This window comes from Haemaphysalis longicornis, unplaced genomic scaffold (assembly GCF_048455015.1).
Source record: "Haemaphysalis longicornis isolate Haplotype H1 unplaced genomic scaffold, Haemaphysalis longicornis Haplotype H1 scaffold_2, whole genome shotgun sequence".
NCBI classification, from domain to species: Eukaryota; Metazoa; Arthropoda; class Arachnida; order Ixodida; family Ixodidae; genus Haemaphysalis; species Haemaphysalis longicornis.
Window position 1 is genome coordinate 134,721,920 of NW_027526295.1, and position 21,004 is coordinate 134,742,923.

The window sequence follows — 21,004 nt, forward strand, 5'->3', positions numbered from 1 at the left end:
GATCTTCGCCTTTCAGAGGCACATTGTTTGCAGACCGCATTACGTCTGCCACGAGCAAAGCTTGTTGACATTTTAAGAATTAGGTTTTTTTTTATTTTCTGGGAAGTTGTTTCAGACTGTTTTTCAGTAAATATGAGTTTATTTGAAGTTTTATATAGCAATAGTCAATTACTTTCCCATATACGCACACATAGCAGTGAAGACAAACACAGCAAGCAACCTTGCTTGTTGTGCGTGCCTAGCACATATTGGGCTTCTTCGGGTGGTTATTTTCGGGTTATTCTGTGCTTCTTCCGAACTGCTGTAATGTCTGCAACTTGTGGGGACAACGGTTAAGCATTCATTCAAAACGGCGCGCGACCTCTTGTTGTGAACACGCGTGCGTTTGTCCTGGTGCGCCCGCGCTTATTCCTCGCGTATGCTAGCAACGCCAACTGGTTGCTTAGCGGGCAAATGGTGATGCCGCGACGTTCCCCCCGCTATCTTCCGACTGGCCGCAGGTCCGGCCCGTCTACGCCACACGAACGGCGTTCGGCGGACATGCTGGACCGTTCCAGACATTTGGCCCTTTGCCGCAACTACAACAAAAAAGGTTGTTTTGCCGCACGAGCGGCGCCGCATCTGTGAATTCGCAGGAAAAATCGCAGCATGTTGAACTGGTTTAACGCCCTGAATATCCACAAAAATGGAGATTTGGCAAAAAAAGACACCAATAATTGTTATAACAGCGCAAATATAAATAAACTGGTCGAACGGAAGTTTAAGGAACCGAAAAAGTACTAAAATACCAAAAAATAAACTTCAAGAAAAATGATCTCAGAAAATCAACTATACGCATCTGAAGCCCGTTCAACAAAGTGCCAAGTTAGCGTGCGAATTCGCAGCTGCGACTCAGCACGTGCGGAAAAACGATATTTTCTGCTTCGCTAGCAAATTTCCAAATGTTTGGAGCAGTGCCAATTCTCTTGGGAACGGCGCTTGGTATTTGGCAATTAGTTACCCCAGTAAAAATAGAAAAATAGATTATTGTAGTTCACGAACGGCGCCACATCTGCAAATTTCGCATGCATAATTCGGATCATGTAGAACGGGGTTTACACATCTCACTCCAAAACGCAGGAATAAATAAAAAAGTTCTCAAAAGTACGTTTAAACTGCCAACAAATTGCGCAAATAGCGAAAAACCATGTAACGCCCTGCATTCCGCAAAGTGGCAGATTCGGCCATAAAAACACCTGTAATAATCAGAATAGCGTAACTGAAGATAACTGGTCGAATAGAATATTTGCGGTAATGGCGAAGAAGCGCATAACTCTGTGTAGTTCCGAAAAAATGTAGACTTGGTGAAAATCACACACGAAATCGTGATAATAAAGAATATATGGAGATGCTTGATGAAACAGAATTATCAAAAACCGATCGATTGTGGGGTTTACACGCCGACGCGAAGCAGGCGATGAGGCGCGCCGTAGTGGAGGCCTCTGGATTAATTTTGAGCACCTGGGGATCTTTAACGTGCGCCGAAATCTCGTACACACGCAAGTTTTTGCTTTTCACCTCCATCAGAAAAGCGGCCGCCTCGGCCGAGAATCTAAACCGCGACCTCGTACTTAGAGCCAAACGCCTTACCTGCTAAGCCACCGCGGCGGGTATTTTTGAAAAACCAAAAATAGGAAAAATACCAGGGACAAGATTTTGACAAAAACTCAGATGAAATCATAAATATGCATCTGATACATCTGCCTAAAAATTGCGAAAACAATTGTAAAAAGTGGTCAAAAAGACGTGTAAAATACGAATAAAAAATGGTTACAATGGTGATAAACTGTGTACGCCCTCTATCTCAACAAAAATGCAGATTTGGCAAAACACAAAGGCAATCATTATAATAGTGTACATGGAGGTAATTTGTCAGACAGAATTTTTAAAAACCAGAAAAATAAAAAGTACAAGAAACAAAAATTTCACAAAAGTGATTTTACAAAACCAAACAAAAAACATTTTGTACCCCCCCCCCCCCCCCCCAGAAGAAACATGTCAGAAAATGTCCCCAAAAGAACGAGAAAATACGTACAAAAAATTGGCAGCATCTTCACTACGTAAACAATAATGAGGATGCGGATTACGGGGACTCGAAATGACATCCAAGTTGCGCCCCGAGTGACATCCGTTTGTGGTTGTCACTGCTTTGAGCAGGAACATGCGCTTTAAAAGGTACCATCAGAAATATTCATGTGCTCGTTGCGCTGTACAGAGTAAGGCAATCTCCTGAGTTTAGAGAGTTTGTGCCGCGGACTGGAACCAATGCCAAGTTACTTTTACGGTGGCAGTTTACGCTATCAGGAGGACATTTTGTCACGAACTCGTATGAATGCTGGGTACGTTCTTGCGTTCGTCTACGCGCGAAAAAGTTTGCCTGGAAGTTGGCACAAAGGCACCAATTCGCTCTGTTAAATTGGATGCCGCTACATGCGAGCTTGCTGTAATGGCTAAAGAAGCAGTGAGAAAGTGGAACCGAAGGCGTCGCGTAATAAGGACAACTTCCACGCGGCGGGACGCGTAACAGACGATGTGTACTTGGTTGAATGAAGATTTATTTAATAAATATTTAACTTAAGCTAGCCTGTCTTTCATGTAGTTTTCTCCCGATCCCAAGGGGCTTCTTATAATGCTTAACCATTAGTTGCCGTATTCAGCAAAGAGGCGACTTCTTGTTTGATCGAACAATGTAATTTACCTTGGCTGTCAGCGACAAAGTTTAAAAGTATGATGTTATGAGTAGGCGAAGTCGACGACGTTGCAAACAATTACGAAGAAGTGGGCAGCACGCGGCCTGGGTGGTGGTATCATCACCGCCTATACATATACTGCATCGCTTATCATCTTCAACCATCGTTCGTCTCATTTGCTCTGCCGCTACCTAGCAAAGAAGATTGGTAGAAGATGGGTCGGGGATTTAAACTCAGGACCTACGGAATGTTAGTCTAACACGCGTTTCTACCTCCACGGCTATTCCTGGGATTTAAATAACTTAAGGGGGAGTGTTTGACTGCGTTATGCACTTATACTTTAAAAATCATGTGAGCCGCAAGTACTGAGCTGGTTCTACCACAGTAATTTCAGCATGATATTCATACAAACAGCAAAACACGTTTACGGTAGTATCTTGTATATAGGGATTACTAAGGCGCACAAGCAAATGAGAAAGAAGGGAATGGCGCAAAGGAAAAACGACCCGGTCCTTAATAATACGGGTACGCCAGCGCACCTTGGGAACTCATACGAAGTGATTTAATCGTTTTGATCAATAATTTGGAGGAGCACGTTTACCAAAACAGCTCAAATGTAGGGCTAACAAGGGCGATGTGGCCAAGCCACCCACTTATGGTAACATAAGAAGAACATGGCGCAATACGGCCATGGTCATCGCGATGGCACTGAGACGCCGCAATTGCATCACTGGACATATTTGTGTTGTGGGGGCCCTTTACAATGCGAAGGATTGTGAACCGCCTTCCCCAGCGACACCTGTGAAGCGTGGGAACCAGAGGAAATAATTGAGAGAAGAATATGCAACAAAAGAAAGGAATTCCGCACAAGGAGGGGTACTGGCAGCGGCGGCAAGCTTCAACCACCAGCAGCCAGCACCACCAACCCAGAGGCTACACTATTAGAAACAAGAGACTACACGTGCAGGTACAGATCACTCTAGTGAACTTGGAATTGTAGCAAGAGAAGAAGTCAAAGCAATGACACACCTACCATAATAAAGCATCGTTCGCATCAAGCGTAACGTTTTCGCTTTCCTGCCCTCAAGCAGTCCTAATTTAGTTTTTTTTTAACTTTTCATCTATAACCAGTAGCCATACGAAGCAATTCCCAGAAGAATATCTTAGAGAAGAAAAGAGTACGGCACTGCGAGTGGTACTTGCAGCTGCGGGAGGCAGCTGCTGGTAGAAGCATCAACCACCTTGCTCCGTGGCCGAGACCACCAACTGAGAGGCTACACGTGTGGTGACACATCACTCTATGGAACTGCGCATTGTAGCAAGAGAAAAAGTCAAAGCAACGACACAACTACCATAATATAGCTTTGTTTTAATCAAGTGCAATATTTTCATTTTCCCGCAGTTAAGCAGTCTTAAGTTTATCTCTACTTTTTATCCGCAAGCATAACTCCTAGCTTACTTCTTTCCGTTGTTCGTTAGGCCGAATAAGATTTCTCTCCACTGGCTTAGTAAGTCAGGAAGTTCCTTCCACATAGAAAATCCCCTACAGTTCGGATTGGTTACATACCGTTCTTTTTATGGGCCTAGTGCGTTGTATGGTGGCACTACTGATGTGTTCCTTTCAGTGCCATCTTGGGGACAACCAAGGAATGATCTCTGTGTTCCGCTTCCCATGACGTCCCGTAGCATTGCATTCGCCGCAGTAAGAATATGAGCACGAGAAAGAACGAGTGACCGCTATTCTATTTGAAATGCGATACAAACAGCAAACCATAAACAACCAATTCAGAGGATTTCGCAAGTGCCACCTGAAAACGATTCATCACAACAGAACCAGTTGTATACCAGCGCTGTATGAACCCGCCGTCATTTCGCAGCGCCTTCAACTGAACACCGCCAGCGCCGCCCAAATGAAAAATAGAAATAAAAGGACGAAAACTTCTGAACCAACTTGTAAGAAAAAAGAGAGTGGCGCAGCAGTGTGCGTGTGTGTGTATGTGTGCATTAACTACTGCAAGCGATAATCTGTTTGTGAGAAAAGGCGCGATCACTCCACAAATGGAGAAACTTCTGTTCCGTGTGGCCCGGGCCCCCGAGAGTACATAACGTGACGGCGCGACGTCCCAACAACGACGGCAACGCTTTGATGGCTTTCATTTGCTCAGCTGTAGACCGGGTCAAGGTAATAATTGACATAACCTAGCAGTTGGCAGACAGCCATTAGTTAAGTGGAGACCGGCGACGCGACCATAACGGTGCTTCTAGATACGAATTTATCCCGTGTAAACTCCGCTGTACTTTGCCGGTACCAATAGGTGTTTTGATGTCCGTTCTCAGGGCCAAATGGCGGCGAAGCGCTCGTGTGTATATATCGACACCCAGCATATACGACTATACATGCCCGAAGGTTCAGATTTGTAGAGACCGGCATTCGAAAATACGACTTGGCAGAAAATTTCTACTTTAAGGAACACTACGATAAATGTTCAATGGACAGGCCCAAAAAAGGTCGCTTGATGACCTTTTTTTAAGGTGTTCATAGGAATTCAAAAACGCCTATTTTTGATGCTTTTTCGACTTTTATACGTCTGTGGAAGCTTTCACGAACGCCTCTACACGTTTATTTAACCTGTTGGTTACCCTTGTGTGGCTCGACATAGCCGCGGTTTTGGACATGGTGGAGCGCACAACAGTAGCTGTAATTTTCCCCAGATGTTTCCTCTCACATTCGTAGCGCCGTGAAAATAACACATTTTTAATAATAACGATCGCTTCAAAACTGCAAGAGTTTCACCTAATGTTGCCGCAACGACATGCCAAAGTACGTATTTGTGATCGAGAATTGTTTGTGCCAGGAAAAAATATTTTCGACAACCTTGACTTGAATTCGTTTTCTTCCACCTACTGCTAGAGAAATGCAAACTATAAGTTGCACAGGACCGTATGTTTGAGAATTTTGACAGTCGTTTCCACAAAACTGCAGATGCGACTCTTAAAATTCTGGCTGATGCCTGTTCATCCGTTTATTGGGACGCTGTGTAGTGTAAACTACGTTACTCGTGGTTTATTATAAAGCTTTTTTTATATTTTATCTAAATGACTACGTGCAATGGAAGCATGCACATACACGGGATGCTACATGTATATTTAATGTGCATACACAATTACACTGGCGTTCCGTTTTGCTGGATACACTGCAATTTTTGCAGCGATTGAATGCAAGTAGGGTGAAGTTATGCAAATGCACCTATGGTTCTGTTCTCGTTATTTCTTCCAGGGTAGCATGCACGTTTTGTACGTCAGTGTCACAAGAAGGGGATCCGTGTACTGTCGTCGCATTTTAGCAAATTCACAGTATACAAACATTTTCAGGTATATTCCGAGGGGTTTAAATGAACAGACACATATACCGGTTGTATGAAGTATGTTATTACTATACAACACCCATGCACTTGCTTCTCTCTAGCTGAATTTGGATGGGTTTGCAATGAGGTCTTATTGGAAATTGCCAGTACATTTTTTTTATTTTCCATCAAGGAAATAATATCGCAAGCACTTCTAGGTGGCGCCACATGTCACCTCAAAACTACAGTCCACGTGGCCCACAGGCCATGGTAACCTAGTGTGCAATACGTCGGAAGGCTCGCAGAATGCGCTCTGGTCCACTTCGACTACACATTTTGTAACTATATTTTGGCAAGGCACTAAACTCTTCAGGGTACCCATATTGGATGATTGTAGGGTTTGACGCGCCGACGCAACGCCGGCGATGAGGCGCGTCGTAGTGGAGGGATCCGGATTAATTTTGACCCCCCTAGGGTTCTTAAACGTGCACCGAAATCTTGTACACATGGGCATTTTTGTTTTTCGCCTCCAGCAGAAAAGCGGCCGCCGCGGCCGAGAATTCAACCCTCGTCCTCGTGGTCAGCAGCGCAACGCCTTAGCCACTAAGTTACCGCCGCGGGTAGGATACCCATATTTCAAGTTGTTAGTTTTTATTGCATGAGCTGGAGGTGGCGTTTTTTGCACATCCTGCTAACAATACTTAAATCTCACTTGAATATTTATGAAGATAAGCATAAATTTTAGTACATTTTGAAGCCTTCTGTGCGCCATTCTCTCCCGATTCCTCAAATTTGCTTTCCCGCAAGCATATTCCAGTTTAAGTCTGGTTAGCGTTGTGTATGCAAGTAATTAAAGATTAGGTGGAGTATCTCGAAGCTTAAACCTAAGTAAACATAATTTACGAAAAGCAGAAGAAGAAACAGTAGTAACATGTGAATTCAAGCGTAGATTATTTGTTAAAGTTATGCCCAAATATTTATATTCCTGTACTTGGATTAAGGGATTTCCAGTGAGACAATAGGGGAATGGGTGGGGATTCGGTTTTTCGTTGATGCAAAGGGAGACGGCGTTTTAGGGATTTAATATTAACCATGTCCCATTGAATGCTCAAGTAGAGGATTGCAGTGAGTGAGCAGTTTAAAGGTTCTTGGTCACTTATGGAATAAATATTTAAAATAACGCAGTGATCTGCGAAAAGTTCAATTAAAACGGGTTCCTTTATGACAGATACAATATCATTACAGTAAATTAGAAAAAGTAAGGGACCAGCAACGCTACCCTAAGGAACCCCGCAGGTGAAAAGATGAGTACTAGAAATCGAAGCGTTAATGTCTACACTTTGGCTTCAATTCGACAATTAATCCGCAACCCATGTTGCAAGAAAGGAAGGGAGCGCAATGAGATGCAGTTCGTGAATCAGTTTATGATTAAGCACCAAATTAAACGTTTGGTGAAGTTTAAAAAATCACATCTACCTGCCACAATCATCGATTGACGAAGCGAAGGAATGAACAATTGAACATATTTGACTGGTCGTTGAAAACTCCTTTCTAAAACCACGTTGCAAGGGAGATAAAATCTGCTATTCGTCAAGAAAATCTAAGAGAAGAGTTCCTACTATATGCTATACAAGTTTCTATGCGGAGGGGAGAACAGGAATTGGACAAAAGCTAGCCAAAAAAAGAGGGTCATCTTTTTTTTTTAAACATTGAAACAACAGGCGGGACATTAACATCCTGAGGTATAATAGCAGATTTAATCACTTTCGTGGGCACGGTAGGACTACAAGGCAATGGTCAGTCACTTAAAACAGAGTAATGAATTGAACCAACCTGCACAAAAGAGAAGAATGGCTTGGCAAGCAAAGAAGCAATGAACAAAAGAATGGCATAAGGACGCCATGCTTGCGCAAGGCGCACCGTGCCCTCTAAAAATGAAAGTCAGTTTTATAGGGGACCAGTCTGCTGACGTGGAAGGGCCAGATGAGATAGGTGATTCCAGAAGAAAGAAGGGAGGGGGAGGTTCCTGCAGCCGCTAACGTTGGTTCAAGGGTGGTGGGATGGCGCGGGAAATCTGGCTGCTGTGTCCTGTTGTTCGAAGAACGCAGAGGAAGAAGACCTCCTGCTACTCATGTTTGCATTCTTCATTTTCAATGTGTCCCTATCCGCCCCCTATGAAATACCCTCCTAGTGAAGGCCTTAAGAGGTATTTTTAAATAAATAAATAAATAAATAAATAAATAAATAAATAAATAAATAAATAAATAAATATATTAGTTTACTGGCCGGTGAAGTACATCGGCCAGAACAATTGAAAAAAGCTGTGTTAGAGGAGCTTTGCTGGCTAGTCGAGCACACATTCTAGGGATACAAGCTGACCTTAATTTTATGCAAGTTCATAAGTTTATTTGCCTGGCTTTTGACTACTTCATCAGCCGCGCACGCCTTTCGTGAAAATATTTCAACAACACCTCTGAGAGAAATTTAGCAACTGTGTTAAAGTATTGTTACAGTGTGGAGCTCTATATTGCCCACGCAAAGTGCGCATATTTATTGTGAAACTTGGCAATAAAAACTCAATTTGCAGTCCTTGAGAGTGTGGCAGTAATTTGGTAGAAAACGAAAACGCCAGTGTGTCTAACTCTCGGCAAAAGCATAGTTCGCAACGTGATTCAAAGTAATTTGGAGCCCTTCACTCCGACGCTCTTGCTACTCAAGGTGCAGCCTCAACGGGTAAAGGCCCGCTAGCGATATAGGACCACAGCAAATACCACAATAGTCAATGGATATTCTTGCCTTTGTTGACATCGCGATAATATTCCAGTAGTATCGCAATAATACGTTTTGTATCTTGCAGACAAACCATCACTTTCCACATCAAAGATGGACCAACCCCGGGAACCTCGTACATTAATGACAACAATGGTAATTATGGTTAATTTGCCTAAATTTTTTACTGAGCCCAATTTTATAAGACCCTTCTCGAAGTGCACTTAACACACTTTGTTCGCATACCCTGCGGTTCCTCCCCTTTGCATTTGCACTCAAAGTAGAAAGATTCAGCCCGAAGCTGTTTGGTAAAGGGATGTGCCCTGCTGGTAACGCTACTATTTTTCAATTCCTATCGCCAAGCAGGTTCTAGGGATCTTTTTTGTGCAATCAAGCAACACGTAGAAAACACATGGTCATCGCAGACTGTTATTTATGATGTCCCTGGAGGCCTATATTCAACAGATTCCAGTTTTCTTGCCAGTTGCAATGGAAAGATCCCAGATGCTTCGTTGTAATGCTATCGATCTAGGTCCCTCCGCAGGGAACGAGCATATGATTACAAATATGTTGCTCGTGCTTTAGCGAAACCCCGATATTCTTTTAATTTCTCCTGACACCGCTCACACTCCAACAGTTAACGAAAAATTGAGGATCCTGCAGTCAAAGCTCGCCCTCTAGGATTAGCTCAGGATGGGCCAGGAGTTGAGAATGACATTTTGATTCGCTTGAAGATGAGACTACTTCTGTCCGGCGCAGAGACGCGCTGAAAGCCTCGCGAATGACGTTTTTGTCTGTCTCTTTGTTTATACGGGAAGTTGTTGCCAGCGACCGCTGAAAGGGACCCCCTGGCATGTATTTGCTATGTTGGGACAAGCGTCCGATTTTCGCACTCCATCTTGGCACCGCCTCCCGAGCCGAACATGGCCGACAATCGTATCGTCAACCGAAAATATTTACACGTGGTTATACCACAGCAGCCATCCACTGAAAAAAAAAGTGACGCTATGAATAACAACGCGGAAGCAACAGCAGTTTAGCAAACGCGGGGCACGGTATTAATGTGTAGACAGTATGCGTGACAAGTTACGCGGAGTCAGACATTGTACCTATTACACCCAGCAGTTTTGAGGCTAACTGGTCGTGCAGGGATCTAACTTTCTGAACAAACGTAATTTTACTTCACGTGATATCCATGATTAGCCCGGCTTGTACGAAGTTAAGCTAAATGAATGATTTGAACCCTATTTCCTATGCACACAAATTGTTTAATGAGTTGAAAGACTCCTGATCAGCGATTGGTATTGCAGATAATTGATAACTTTTTGGTACAGCCTACCTGCCGAACAAAGTGAGAGGCCTAAGAAATATAGCGCCCGAAGGTCGCGGGAACAATATTTTGCGTCGGTAACTATCCGAGCCTCCTTCATAGCCGGTCGACAACCGCTTAGAGTGCGTGGCAAAATTTCAGTTTGGTTATTATCCCAGCAGTGGCGTGTACATCCGTAGAGCCTCAGCGGAGCAGTAGCGTCCTCGTTTGTGTGTCGATTTCAATTTTCTGAATATTTCTCTCCATTTTTTCACGTGCCCTTTATGCACGTTCACTTCAGCGGCAAGGAAGTACAACACAAGTGTCTCGAAGAGTCACTCCCTGCCTCACATAAAATTACCCGCACCAAAAAATATGCCATTATATAGCCTCAACTCTGCGTCACCCATGTGCCGTTTTTTGTGGGGAATCCGGGACAGCCATTTACATGGTCGGCGGCTGTACACCAAGCCAACATGACGTGGCCAATGCTTTCAACACTTAAGACCTTTGGGAAAGCGCATTGCCCAGCTCTTCCCTTGACGTCCAGGGCAAGTTGGTGGAGAAATCAGAAAACGCTGCCTGTGCCAATGGATTCACGGAATGAACGAGCCCCTCGGAAGCTCCTCTGCTTGATAACAATTATTGTTTACTCTTTCTAGAGGGCTTCGCTATTCAGTAACACAGTATAAGCTACTCTTTCTCCCAGCTGCGCAGAGCAGACATTATTCGTGCATGTCAAATAATAGTCACAAAGAAGAAGTAATAAGTCAATTTCGGCCCGAACGCTAAGAAAATCTGTGCATCTCATCACGAAAACGCTGTACAGCGTTTGAGCAGCACTGTAAGCAGGACCCCTCATAGAAATGACTCGACTGATTTAGAGTAGGTGGGGCACGCGGCTTTATACCATCAAATGGCCGCAGAAGGACCTTGCTACAAAGTTTCCGTCCTTGCCCATTTAATCCACAAGATAAACTTTTAGGTAGTATGGCCCTGAAATTTCTCGGCATGCCTAAATGGCCCTGTACCGAACTCACCTCGGGTCAGAAGACAGACCTGCACACTTTGTTGCCCCATCAAAAAAAAAAAAAAAGACTTCACACCGATGACTGAGCGGCGGGTATAATTGTGCTGGCATTTACAGGGACGCTGAAGCACGCTTTGCCGGCGCAAATGAACCTGCGTAACGTTTAGATTACACTGCCAGAAATACATGAACCAAATACTAAGCTTGCATGTGATGCAGTGCGATGGAACAACCCATTAAAAAAGCTGAAAAACCAGCCACGGCCTCTCGAATTTCTGTTCTTATACATCACTTTATTACATCATTACAACTGTGGCAGTCCAAATGACTGTTGCTGATCAACGTCACGTTGTATTTCTCGCATTTGCGGTGACTATCCGCCGTCGAAGGCGGTGTGCACCTGCTGGTTCTCTGCTTTACCCTGTACAGTGCTCGGCAATTAAAAGGCGATACTCGGAGCGCGTGGCTGCCGGCGGTCGTTGCGCCACTGGTAAGCGGTTGTGAAAGCGGGCCGATGCATTGGGGTATACGGAGAAGGTGATTAACCGGCTAGTATCGCGTTTTGACGGCCGAACACTGCACGTGCTGTTTTGGATTTTTGTAGCGCAAGCTACACTACGGCAACCCAGGCAGTGTTCGCGGGGTGACCAGTTTTGCCCTTGAGCGCTAAAAAGCAAACCAAACCACCCTACGCAATCGCCCAATAAGGAGCCGCAGCCCGATAACTGAGAGAGATAGGCGAGGAGGGAAAGGAGACATGCGCGAGAACCGTGCGCTTGATGTGGTTGAGGAAGGCGAGGAGGCCGCCGCCGCAGCGATAAGCGCGAGCGACGAAGGAAGGCCACGAGGTCACGTAGGGCACAGGACAGTGTGCGATTGAGGAACATGAACAGCCAGCTGTGGTCCCTTGTACAGCGGCGAGGCCTAAACAACGCCGTGTAGCGAAAAATACGGAAAACGCCTCAGTTCGCTACAGCTTCGCTACCTTGAAGTCTTACGCTGCAGTGTAGGTTTCTTCATTTTTGTGTTTCGAGAGCGCGGAGAGTTTGTAGAGACGAACTGCGTAATTTACTTTCAACTAGACCACTCCACAACAAGCTCTTATTGCTTCAAAAACGCCCAGGCTGAGCGTGCGCTTACATGCAACCACTAGTGCCTCATTTGTTTCGAAACACACCGGGAAAAGACTATTGTAGTGTGCGAGAAAAAGAAGAAAACTCATATCGAAGGCCACCAACGGAAATCTCACGAGAGCCGCCCGACCATGCAGGAGACAGCACGCAGGCTTCTTCCGCAGGCGAAACTTGATTTGCGAGGGATCGATAAGGGGTTTTTGTTCATCCCTTGCAGCTACGGTGGTGCTGGACGGATTTGGTTATTCTCGCGGAAAGCCGCTGCTGCGTCAGTACATTCTCCTCCAATGTGCATTATAAATAGTCGCTGGTTAGTGCTGCAGGGTCCCTTTGAGACGACCACAGCTAAAAGAAATCGCAACCACGGCCTTCTACTTTGAAGCACAAAACTGAGCATTTATTTAAATATCCGCACAGCTGTAAATGTATTGAGGGTAGGTGTGACCGGAAGTATTCCGGTTGGACTTACCCGAGAGAAACGCCATAACCGGGACTTACTATTGCCCCTTGGTTACAGGTGAAGGAGACTGGCAGATTGCAACGATGGACTATGCAGAATCCAAAACTTGCTCAGTTATGCAATTTCCTTTCAGGAATCGACAAGGTAAGAGAATCCAAGTTTCTTAGATGAAAAAAACAATATTCACAAAAAGTGATTTACAAAAGCAGTAAGAGTGATATACAACACATGAAATACACGACTGATGCCTCAAAAGTCTACAGAAGCACTAAATAATTTATTAATTTTTGTAAACCTCCGCTAGTGGTCATCCGAGGCAATTCGTATTATGAATATCCTTTTAAGGAATGGTGCACTCTACGACGATCTTTTCTCTAATCATTCATTTGGCAAATCTGTGAAGCTGTTCAATTTTATCATATCGTGTCACCTTTCTCACATCGGTGTCATCTACGCCGAACGTGCTAATTTGGTTACACAATGGTATAGAACGAGTGTTTAAAATATACACAACTGGTCAGCCCTCCAACGGGTCCGCCACACGTATTTCCAAGCTTTCTTATATAATAATAAGTGGTAGTCCGGTATCTACAGAAGGCACAGAAAGACTGACTAAACGCCGTCCAAGCAAGAGGCCGAACTCCATGTGCGTCCCTCTCCGCGTCGTCTTCTTCACTCCTTGATGATGATCCCGACTTGATGGTGGTGTCTCGTAACAGAACCCCCCTCCCGTAAGAGCACCGACTCGGTGCTGCTCAGGGCAAAACAGGAGGCTGTGGACGGTAAGGCTTTAGACGGAAGACATGGACGATGTCAGTCTTGGGAGGGCGCGATGAGTCAGCCGGAACTACAGGGGCGTTTTCATAGTTTACAGCAGTCACTTGGCGCAGGACACGGTAGGGGCCGTAGTAACGGGAGAGCAGTTTCTCAGAACGCCCTACTTGGAGCGCAGGACACCAGAGAAGCACGAGGGAACCTGGCTCAAAGTGGCGGGTGCTGTGGCGTCGATCGTAACGCGACTTTTGAGAATCCTGGGATGACGTAAGCCTGGTGTGCGCTATGCTGCGTGCAAATTCAGCCAGGGCAATGGCGTCTTGGGCATAACCAGAAGGCGGCGTGTTGTGCTCGATTAAGAGGTCCAGTGGCAAGACCGGCTCTCGACCGAAGAGGAGGTAAAAAGGTGAAAATCCGGCGGTATCATGACAGGACGAGTTGTATGCGAATGTAATGAAAGGTAAAGCAACGTGCCAGTCGCGATGGTCATCCGAAACGTACATGGAAAGTATATCCGTTAGGGTTCTGTTAGGTCGCTCCGTAAGACCGTTGGTCTGCGGATGGTAGGAAGTAGTAAATTTGTGCGTGGTTGCGCAGCAGCGAAGGATGTCGTCGACTACTCGCGACAAGAAGTTTCGTCCGCGGTCAGTCAACAGCTGATGAGGAGCACCATGATGGAGGATCACCTCGTAAAGGAGGAAATCTGCGACATCAGTAGCGCAGCTGGTTGGAAGGGCCCGTGTTATTGCGTAACGGGTCGCGTAATCAGTGCCCAATGCAATCCACCGATTTCGGGCCATGGACTGGGGAAAGGGACCAAGCAGCTCTAAACCAACGCGGAAAAATGGTTCGACCGTTATGTCCAGTGGCTAAAGAGGGCCGGCGGGCAGCGTTGTTGGTGCTTTCCGACGTTGGCACTTGTCGCATGCACCGACGTAACGGCGAATAGAGCGGTAAAGCCCTGGCTAGCAAAAACGCCGTAGGACACGGTCGTATGTTCTTGAAACTCCTAAATTACACGCTGTTGCATGGTAGTGCAGTTGCTTGAGGACGTCCAAACGAAGGTGGTCAGGCACAACAGGGAGCAGCTCGGGACCTTCCAGGCGTGCATTCTTACGATAGAGCACACCGTCCTTGAGTTGGAAAAATCGTACTGATGGGTCCGAAGGGGCGTTACACAGACGTTCAATGATCTGCCGCGAAAATTCATCCCGGCGCTGCTCTTTACCAAGTTGGAAGAAAGAGGAAATCGCCAGAAGGGATGGAAATGCGTCGGAACACGTAGGCTCAGGAGGTTCGACAGGGTAGCGTGGCAGACAGTCGGCGTCCTGGTGCAGGCGGCCCCATCTATAGACGACTGAATAAGATACTCCTGGAGGCGGAGAGCCCAGCACCCAAGGTGACCGGTTGGATCTTTCAGTGATGCTAACCAACAGAGCGCGTGATGATCCGTCACAACAGAAAACGGTCGGCCGTAGAGGTATGGACGAAGTTTGCCCACAGCCCACACAAGAGCGAGACACTCCTGTTCTGTGATGGAATAATTTCTTTCTGCTGGAGATAGGAGGCGGCTGGCGTAGGCGATCACGCAATCCTTGCCGGATTGACGCTGAGCCAGGACGGCTCCAATGCCATGGCCGCTGGCGTCCGTTCCGATTTCGGTGGATGCAGACACATCAAAGCGGGCTAAAATGGGCGATGTGGTTAGGAGATGCACTAATGTGGTAAAGGCTTTGGCCTGTTCAGGGCCCCACTCAAAGATGGTGTTCTTCAAAACATCGGTTAGAGGACGGGCGATATCAGCAAAGCCTCCTATAAAACGGCGGAAATATGAGCAGAGGCCCACAAAACTACGGACGTATTTCGATGAGCGGGGCACAGGGAAGTCCTTAACTACTTTTATCTTACCGGGATCGTGCTGTACTCCTTGAGCGTCGAAAAGGTGGCCCAAAATAGTTAGTTGACGCCTCGCGAAGTGACACTTCGCGGAGTTGAGCTGCAGGTTCGGCTGACGGAAAAGAGCAAGACTGACGGAAAAGAAACCTGGGTCTCGGGGGTGGTTCGCGATGACAAGCGGCGTAACGGCACTGGGGGTGCAGCAGGCGGGGCCATGGTGGAGCCTTGCAGATGACGCCCGCTTCCAAGATCCGTGATCAGGACCTGTGAGCCAGTGGTGTCCAGGTTTCACAGCCCACGGAATGAGTAGGTAGAGCAGGACGGGGCCGAAACAGCACTCTCCACCAAATGATACGCGGTAGTCCGGTATCTACAGAAGGCACAGATGACTAAACGCCGTCCAAGCAAGGGCCCGAACTCCACGCGCGTCCCTCTCAGCGTCTTCTTCTTCCGTCCTTGATGATGATCCCGACTTGATGGTGATGTCTCGTAACAATATGAACAATTTTTTCATTTTAAAGTATTTTGTGCCACATTTTGCGCAGTTAATTGTTGATCATTAACGAAGTTTGTAACATCATTGAGTTAGCAAGAGTGAAGTTCAGTTGAGCAGGCACGTCTAAGAGAGACTACTATACAAGGGAGATAACATATTGGCGCCGCTTTCACTATTCGTGCAAGGCTAGAGAAACAGCAGACATGAGTGTCGATCTACCTTCTCCCCACACTGACATCGGACATCAGGAGAGAGGGGGCAGAAAGGGCAATTCCATGCACATCCGTCGTACGGCGAGTGGCCACCCGAGACCGTAACCCTCAACGTTCAAGCGCATTTCCACACGCGACTTGGCACGTACCGCGACGCCGCGCGATGTCCCAAAGCGAATAGGTGGTCGTAGCTTTTTGTCGCCTCGCAATGGCGGAGCCCTTGCTTTCGGAAGGAATTCCCTGATCGGGCGACGGCATCGCAAAACGGGACAGCTAGCTACGGCGGCGGAGTCGACAGACGGAACGGAATTGAAACGTTTGTTTCAATCCGCAATTGTAAACGGCACCTATCCTCTGCCATCGTACCTGTAGTGGAAGAAGACGCAAGGCAGACCTGGGCCATGGCTACCGTTTGCGGGGACGATAACTTTATGGACATAGTGTGAGATAGGCAAGCGAGCCAAGCCTGCACTAAAAAAGTATCGCAGCGAAGATAAGGAAATCGAAAATAAAGAAATGAAAAGAAGAGAAATAAATAGATTAGATCTAGAGATGTTAAGGAATTAGAGAAATGGAATGGAGAGGAAATAAGAAAAGAGGAAAAGAAAGGAAACGGAGTAGATCTACCATCATCACGCGCCACCGGGCTTTGGCCGTTCATTGTCTTTTGTAATTTTTTTGTATTAGTACATAACATAAGTCAAACGTAATAACTAATAAAGCAATAAACAAACTAAGAAAATGAAGATGAACACGAACACAATTCACGGTTATGAAACAGTGGCAATCTACATGATGACGATGATGACTGGTGCATAGCCAGCTGGAGATTTAACATCATCCCGCGCACGCAACGTTCATGTCCTCCGCTGTACAAGCGCTGTACCGCACACCATACTTGTTGGCTTGTCGGCAGCTTCTCCGCCTTGCTCCACGACCGCGTGTCGGCCAATTCTACCATTGTCTTTAAGTACGTGTCTTCAGGGATGATGCACGCGCAGAAAGTCTCGCATTTATTCCGGAAAATTGAGCGTGACGCGGGCTCTTGTCACTATGCACTGATGTCTCGCTTTGGCGCGTATCATACCCCTGCGCCGCGGCGCAGCTTGAACGTGCGTATACAGTTCTTTGGAGTGTTCTTGGAGCTTCGCAACACTGCAACTTTGTACTACGGCGCCGCGCATAGTGCGCTGGGGATCTAACATTTCCTCCGGCCCACGAGATAAATCCTACAGGATTAAGAATAGGTCCACAACCGTAACACTCCGTTTTCTTGCAGGAGATCAATCCTTGTAAAGCTGTCGGAAAACGGTGTCTCTTTTCTTCTCATGCGGTGCTTGCACCGTCTTGCCGATTTCAGGACAGCCCAGTGTCGACACTCTGACGCGCATGACAACTGAACTCTCCGCTCTGCTTTCCAAAAGGCTTCATGCCCTTCAGTCTGGCTGCAGTTGCCCTGAAGATGACGGCGGGCAACCTGGAATGACTTGGTGTCGAACGGGATTCTTAGATCAGTTGTGTCCGCTCCTTCGGTTTTCTCTTCTGTAACTCCCGATCAGGCGAGCGCATTTTCTTAATAGGTGTCAGCTCACAATACGGCTGCGCTGCTTCTTGGGCACATCTCTCTGTTTCTTGAGACTGAGCAGAAGTGAACAGCAACGTTTGTTCTGCTTTTCCAATTACAGTTCGAAAGAGTGAATGGCATTCGTTCAGGACTGCAACCTCCTCAACTACACTGTCGGTTTGAGCTTATCGGCTATTAAGAAGTTCCGGTAAGGACTCGCTCTTCATAGCGTCTGGAACAAAGATGGGCCCGAAACCGTGCTGCGCAGGCTGTGTGTTCCCTTCCACGTCCCTCATTTCACGTGTTGCATCGTCTACTTGGACAGGAACCACTGGGTCGTCCTTCTCTGTGGCGGACGTAGTTTCGTGCTCTTCACGCTTGTCTTTCTTTGCGACGGGTGACGCTACCTCGCATCTGGCTCCAACATTGTCAATATCTGGAACGTTTGGGTGCCTGTGTTCCATTGCCTCGACACTGCACCAAAAACCATTGCACTCACATGGCTCACCGCATAAAGTAGTAGCCTACAGCTTCGCCAGTACGACTGCCGAGGACGGTTGACGTGAGCCGCAGTGAGGGGGGTCGTCTGGACGGGTTGCTGGGTGAACACCGTTGGACACGATGGTCAATGGCCGAGGGTAATTTGGCTTCCCTGCAGTGCCGTTGGTAGTGACTCTCCTGCCGGGCACGTTTTGAGAGTTTAAGGACGAGCGCAGGTTGTTGATGGTACGATGTATGGTTCCTCGGTAGCCCCATGCGTGAATGTAATCTCGCTCAGCTTCATCAAGGTCCAGAAGCTCGATAATTTTCTTTTCTGTCTCGTACAGTGCGGCGTCATTGCTCTCGAGCCGATCAATGGCCGCTGAAGGTCATGCGGATGCGGCGAGGCGGCTTCCAGAAGATCCGTCGCTGCCTTGAGCAGTCGGAAACCAGTGCCGCGGAGGATACGCTGCTTCCGGGGCAGCTTATCAATTGCACACATTCGGTCGGTCATCAATAGGCGGTCATGTCCAGCCATGCTGACCTTCGGCTGAAGGTGGGGCGTAGCCGCGTAAACAGCAGTCAAAGGAGAGGGGCTCTGCGAACCTCAAACCGGAGGCGATGTCGGTGGTCTCCTTCGTCGTGTGCGGTCGTCTTCCCGGGTCTCAAGGCACCAAAATGTAGCAAAAAAACAACGCAAGGTAGACCTGGGCCATGGCTGTCCCTTGCGGAGACGATAACTTTATTGACACGGGATATCTACATGATATCGATGATGACGGGCGCATTGCCAGTGGGAGGTTCAACAGGGTCGGCAGGCACCTTTTCGTGCACTTCGGTTCTTTCGTCCATGACTTCAGCGTTCACATGGACGAATAAATGAATAAATAAATACATAAATGAATAAATAAATATAACAAATCAAGGAACAGTGTGAAAGTATTCACTGCGCAGAAACATGTTTGTAATGTAAAGGCAAGTAATCTTCTTATTACCCAGATGGACAGCTGGACGGCAGGTTGACTTGCAGCATTTTTGTGTTTCTATCGGGAAGTAGTAAGCACAGTGGAGCTTCGAGGTACCATAACTTCTGCGTCTGTGAAAAGGAGCGTGGGATTGACTGTTGTGGTTTGAAATCAGAGGTGCGTGCTTCATCCTGAAACAACATATTAAAAAGAGTCTGCTCGAGTTCGTTATTTTCGGCTCCTCCTGCAACCCGCAATGCTTTCGACACTTTTGCAGGTTATCAAACGCTTTCTATAACAATTTCAACTGTTTTTGTATATTGTAAGTGTAGTATATTTTTTTTGAGTGCAAAGTATGTATGCACCAAGGAAGTAGTAGAGGTTGGATAACAGCTTCGCTAATCGCGGTCCCATCATTGCTGGTCACGTGTATGGACACCTCCTCATCACGCGACATGTGTCGCGCGACGACGCGTGACGCGCCGCGCCCGAGTTGCAAGTGGGACTGTGCCTTAACGGCTTGCTACCCGTCGTCGCCGCGGACAGAGTAAAGCCCGCGTACGTCGCCTCCCACCGAACCACCCATGGCTTCCTCATATCAACTACCCCGCCCCGGAATTCCAAGCTCCACCGACCAAAGAGATCATGTGGGCAGCACTACGGCCTCTGGCCCCACTTAGGAGGGGGAGCCGTGTTGCAAACGGCACGCCACGGGTACGCCGCGCCGAAGATGACTACGAAGACGGGAGCTCTCCCGTGGCGCAAGGCCACGCGCGAGCGTGGATGACGTGGGGCACTCATCACCGGCGGACTCTCACATGCGCTTATTTCTTTTTGCTGGAGCCACTGCGCGAAAGTCGTGCCGTGTAATTCTTCATCTTGGTGCTCTTTTGCTAACAACAACGAACTAACGTCATCTTTAACAGCTCTGCTGCTAAAAAATACGAACCGCAAAGCGCACAGACTTTGATATCTGCTGCGGTGTCTGGCTGCTGCAGTGAGAGGCCCGCCAATGTGCAGGGTGTTTGAGAATCCGGCGTAAGCCCAAATCAAATGCGTTTGGAACCATGTTAAGCTTCCTATTTATTTATAGAAGACCAGTTTAGAAAGACGCAACTCCATCTGGCGTGGACAGAAAATCCCGAGCGCACGTTTACGCGTGCCTCACGGCGACAGCATGGCGTCAACCAGGCTTGCGCGTGAGCTTACGCCACATGACGAGTCCCTCCTTCGTCTTCGTCGTCATTGTGTACCGACCGGTGCGCCACGAATCCGCGGTGTCGACGAGACGATGACGACGAAGCTACCAAGTCATCCTTTATAATCTGTACGCGGAGACTGCCACCGGATCAGCTGACGAAGAAGTAGAGTTCCACCAAAGCGAGGATGCGCTACAGGTCGATTTTCTCTGCGCGGTTGTGCCGTAGGAAGAAGTCGACGAAATGGTTAATGACAATTCGTACTGAATAATACAGTTTACTTTACATTAATGGTCTTTGTTTTACAGTGCCGTTGAAAACAGCTTTGCACTTCTGGAGTCCGGCCGCTCCCTTTCTCCTAAGATCCGCTGTCAGTGTCGGGAGAAGCTAGGTCGACCCCACCTCTCCCGTTTCTGTAGCCTTGCAGCACTCGTGGAAGCTGCGACAATTTTTTTTATATTCAGTGTACAGGGCTACAGGTATCCTAAATAACGAACGAGAACTTGCGCTATTTTTACTGCTTTAAGAAACTATCAAGCTTTGGCTTCAATTATTTCGCAACAACTATTGTGGCAAATTCTCTTTCGCTGCTCTAAACGGCCTAATGCTGTGGCGCCGGGCGAAAACTGGCATATAATTACGTC

The 21,004-nt window shown here is 47.1% G+C and overlaps 1 protein-coding gene across 1 annotated transcript in view; it reads left to right on the forward strand.

The window, feature by feature from the left end:
* LOC144169243 (uncharacterized) overlaps nt 1–21,004 on the forward strand; it is a 38,534-nt gene that overhangs the window by 14,995 nt on the left and 2,535 nt on the right. Inside the window, exons 3-4 of the mRNA XM_077698300.1 lie at nt 8,931–8,998; nt 12,832–12,918. Of these exons, the coding sequence (XP_077554426.1) occupies nt 8,931–8,998; nt 12,832–12,918 (155 nt within the window). The remainder of the gene's footprint in view (nt 1–8,930; nt 8,999–12,831; nt 12,919–21,004) is intronic.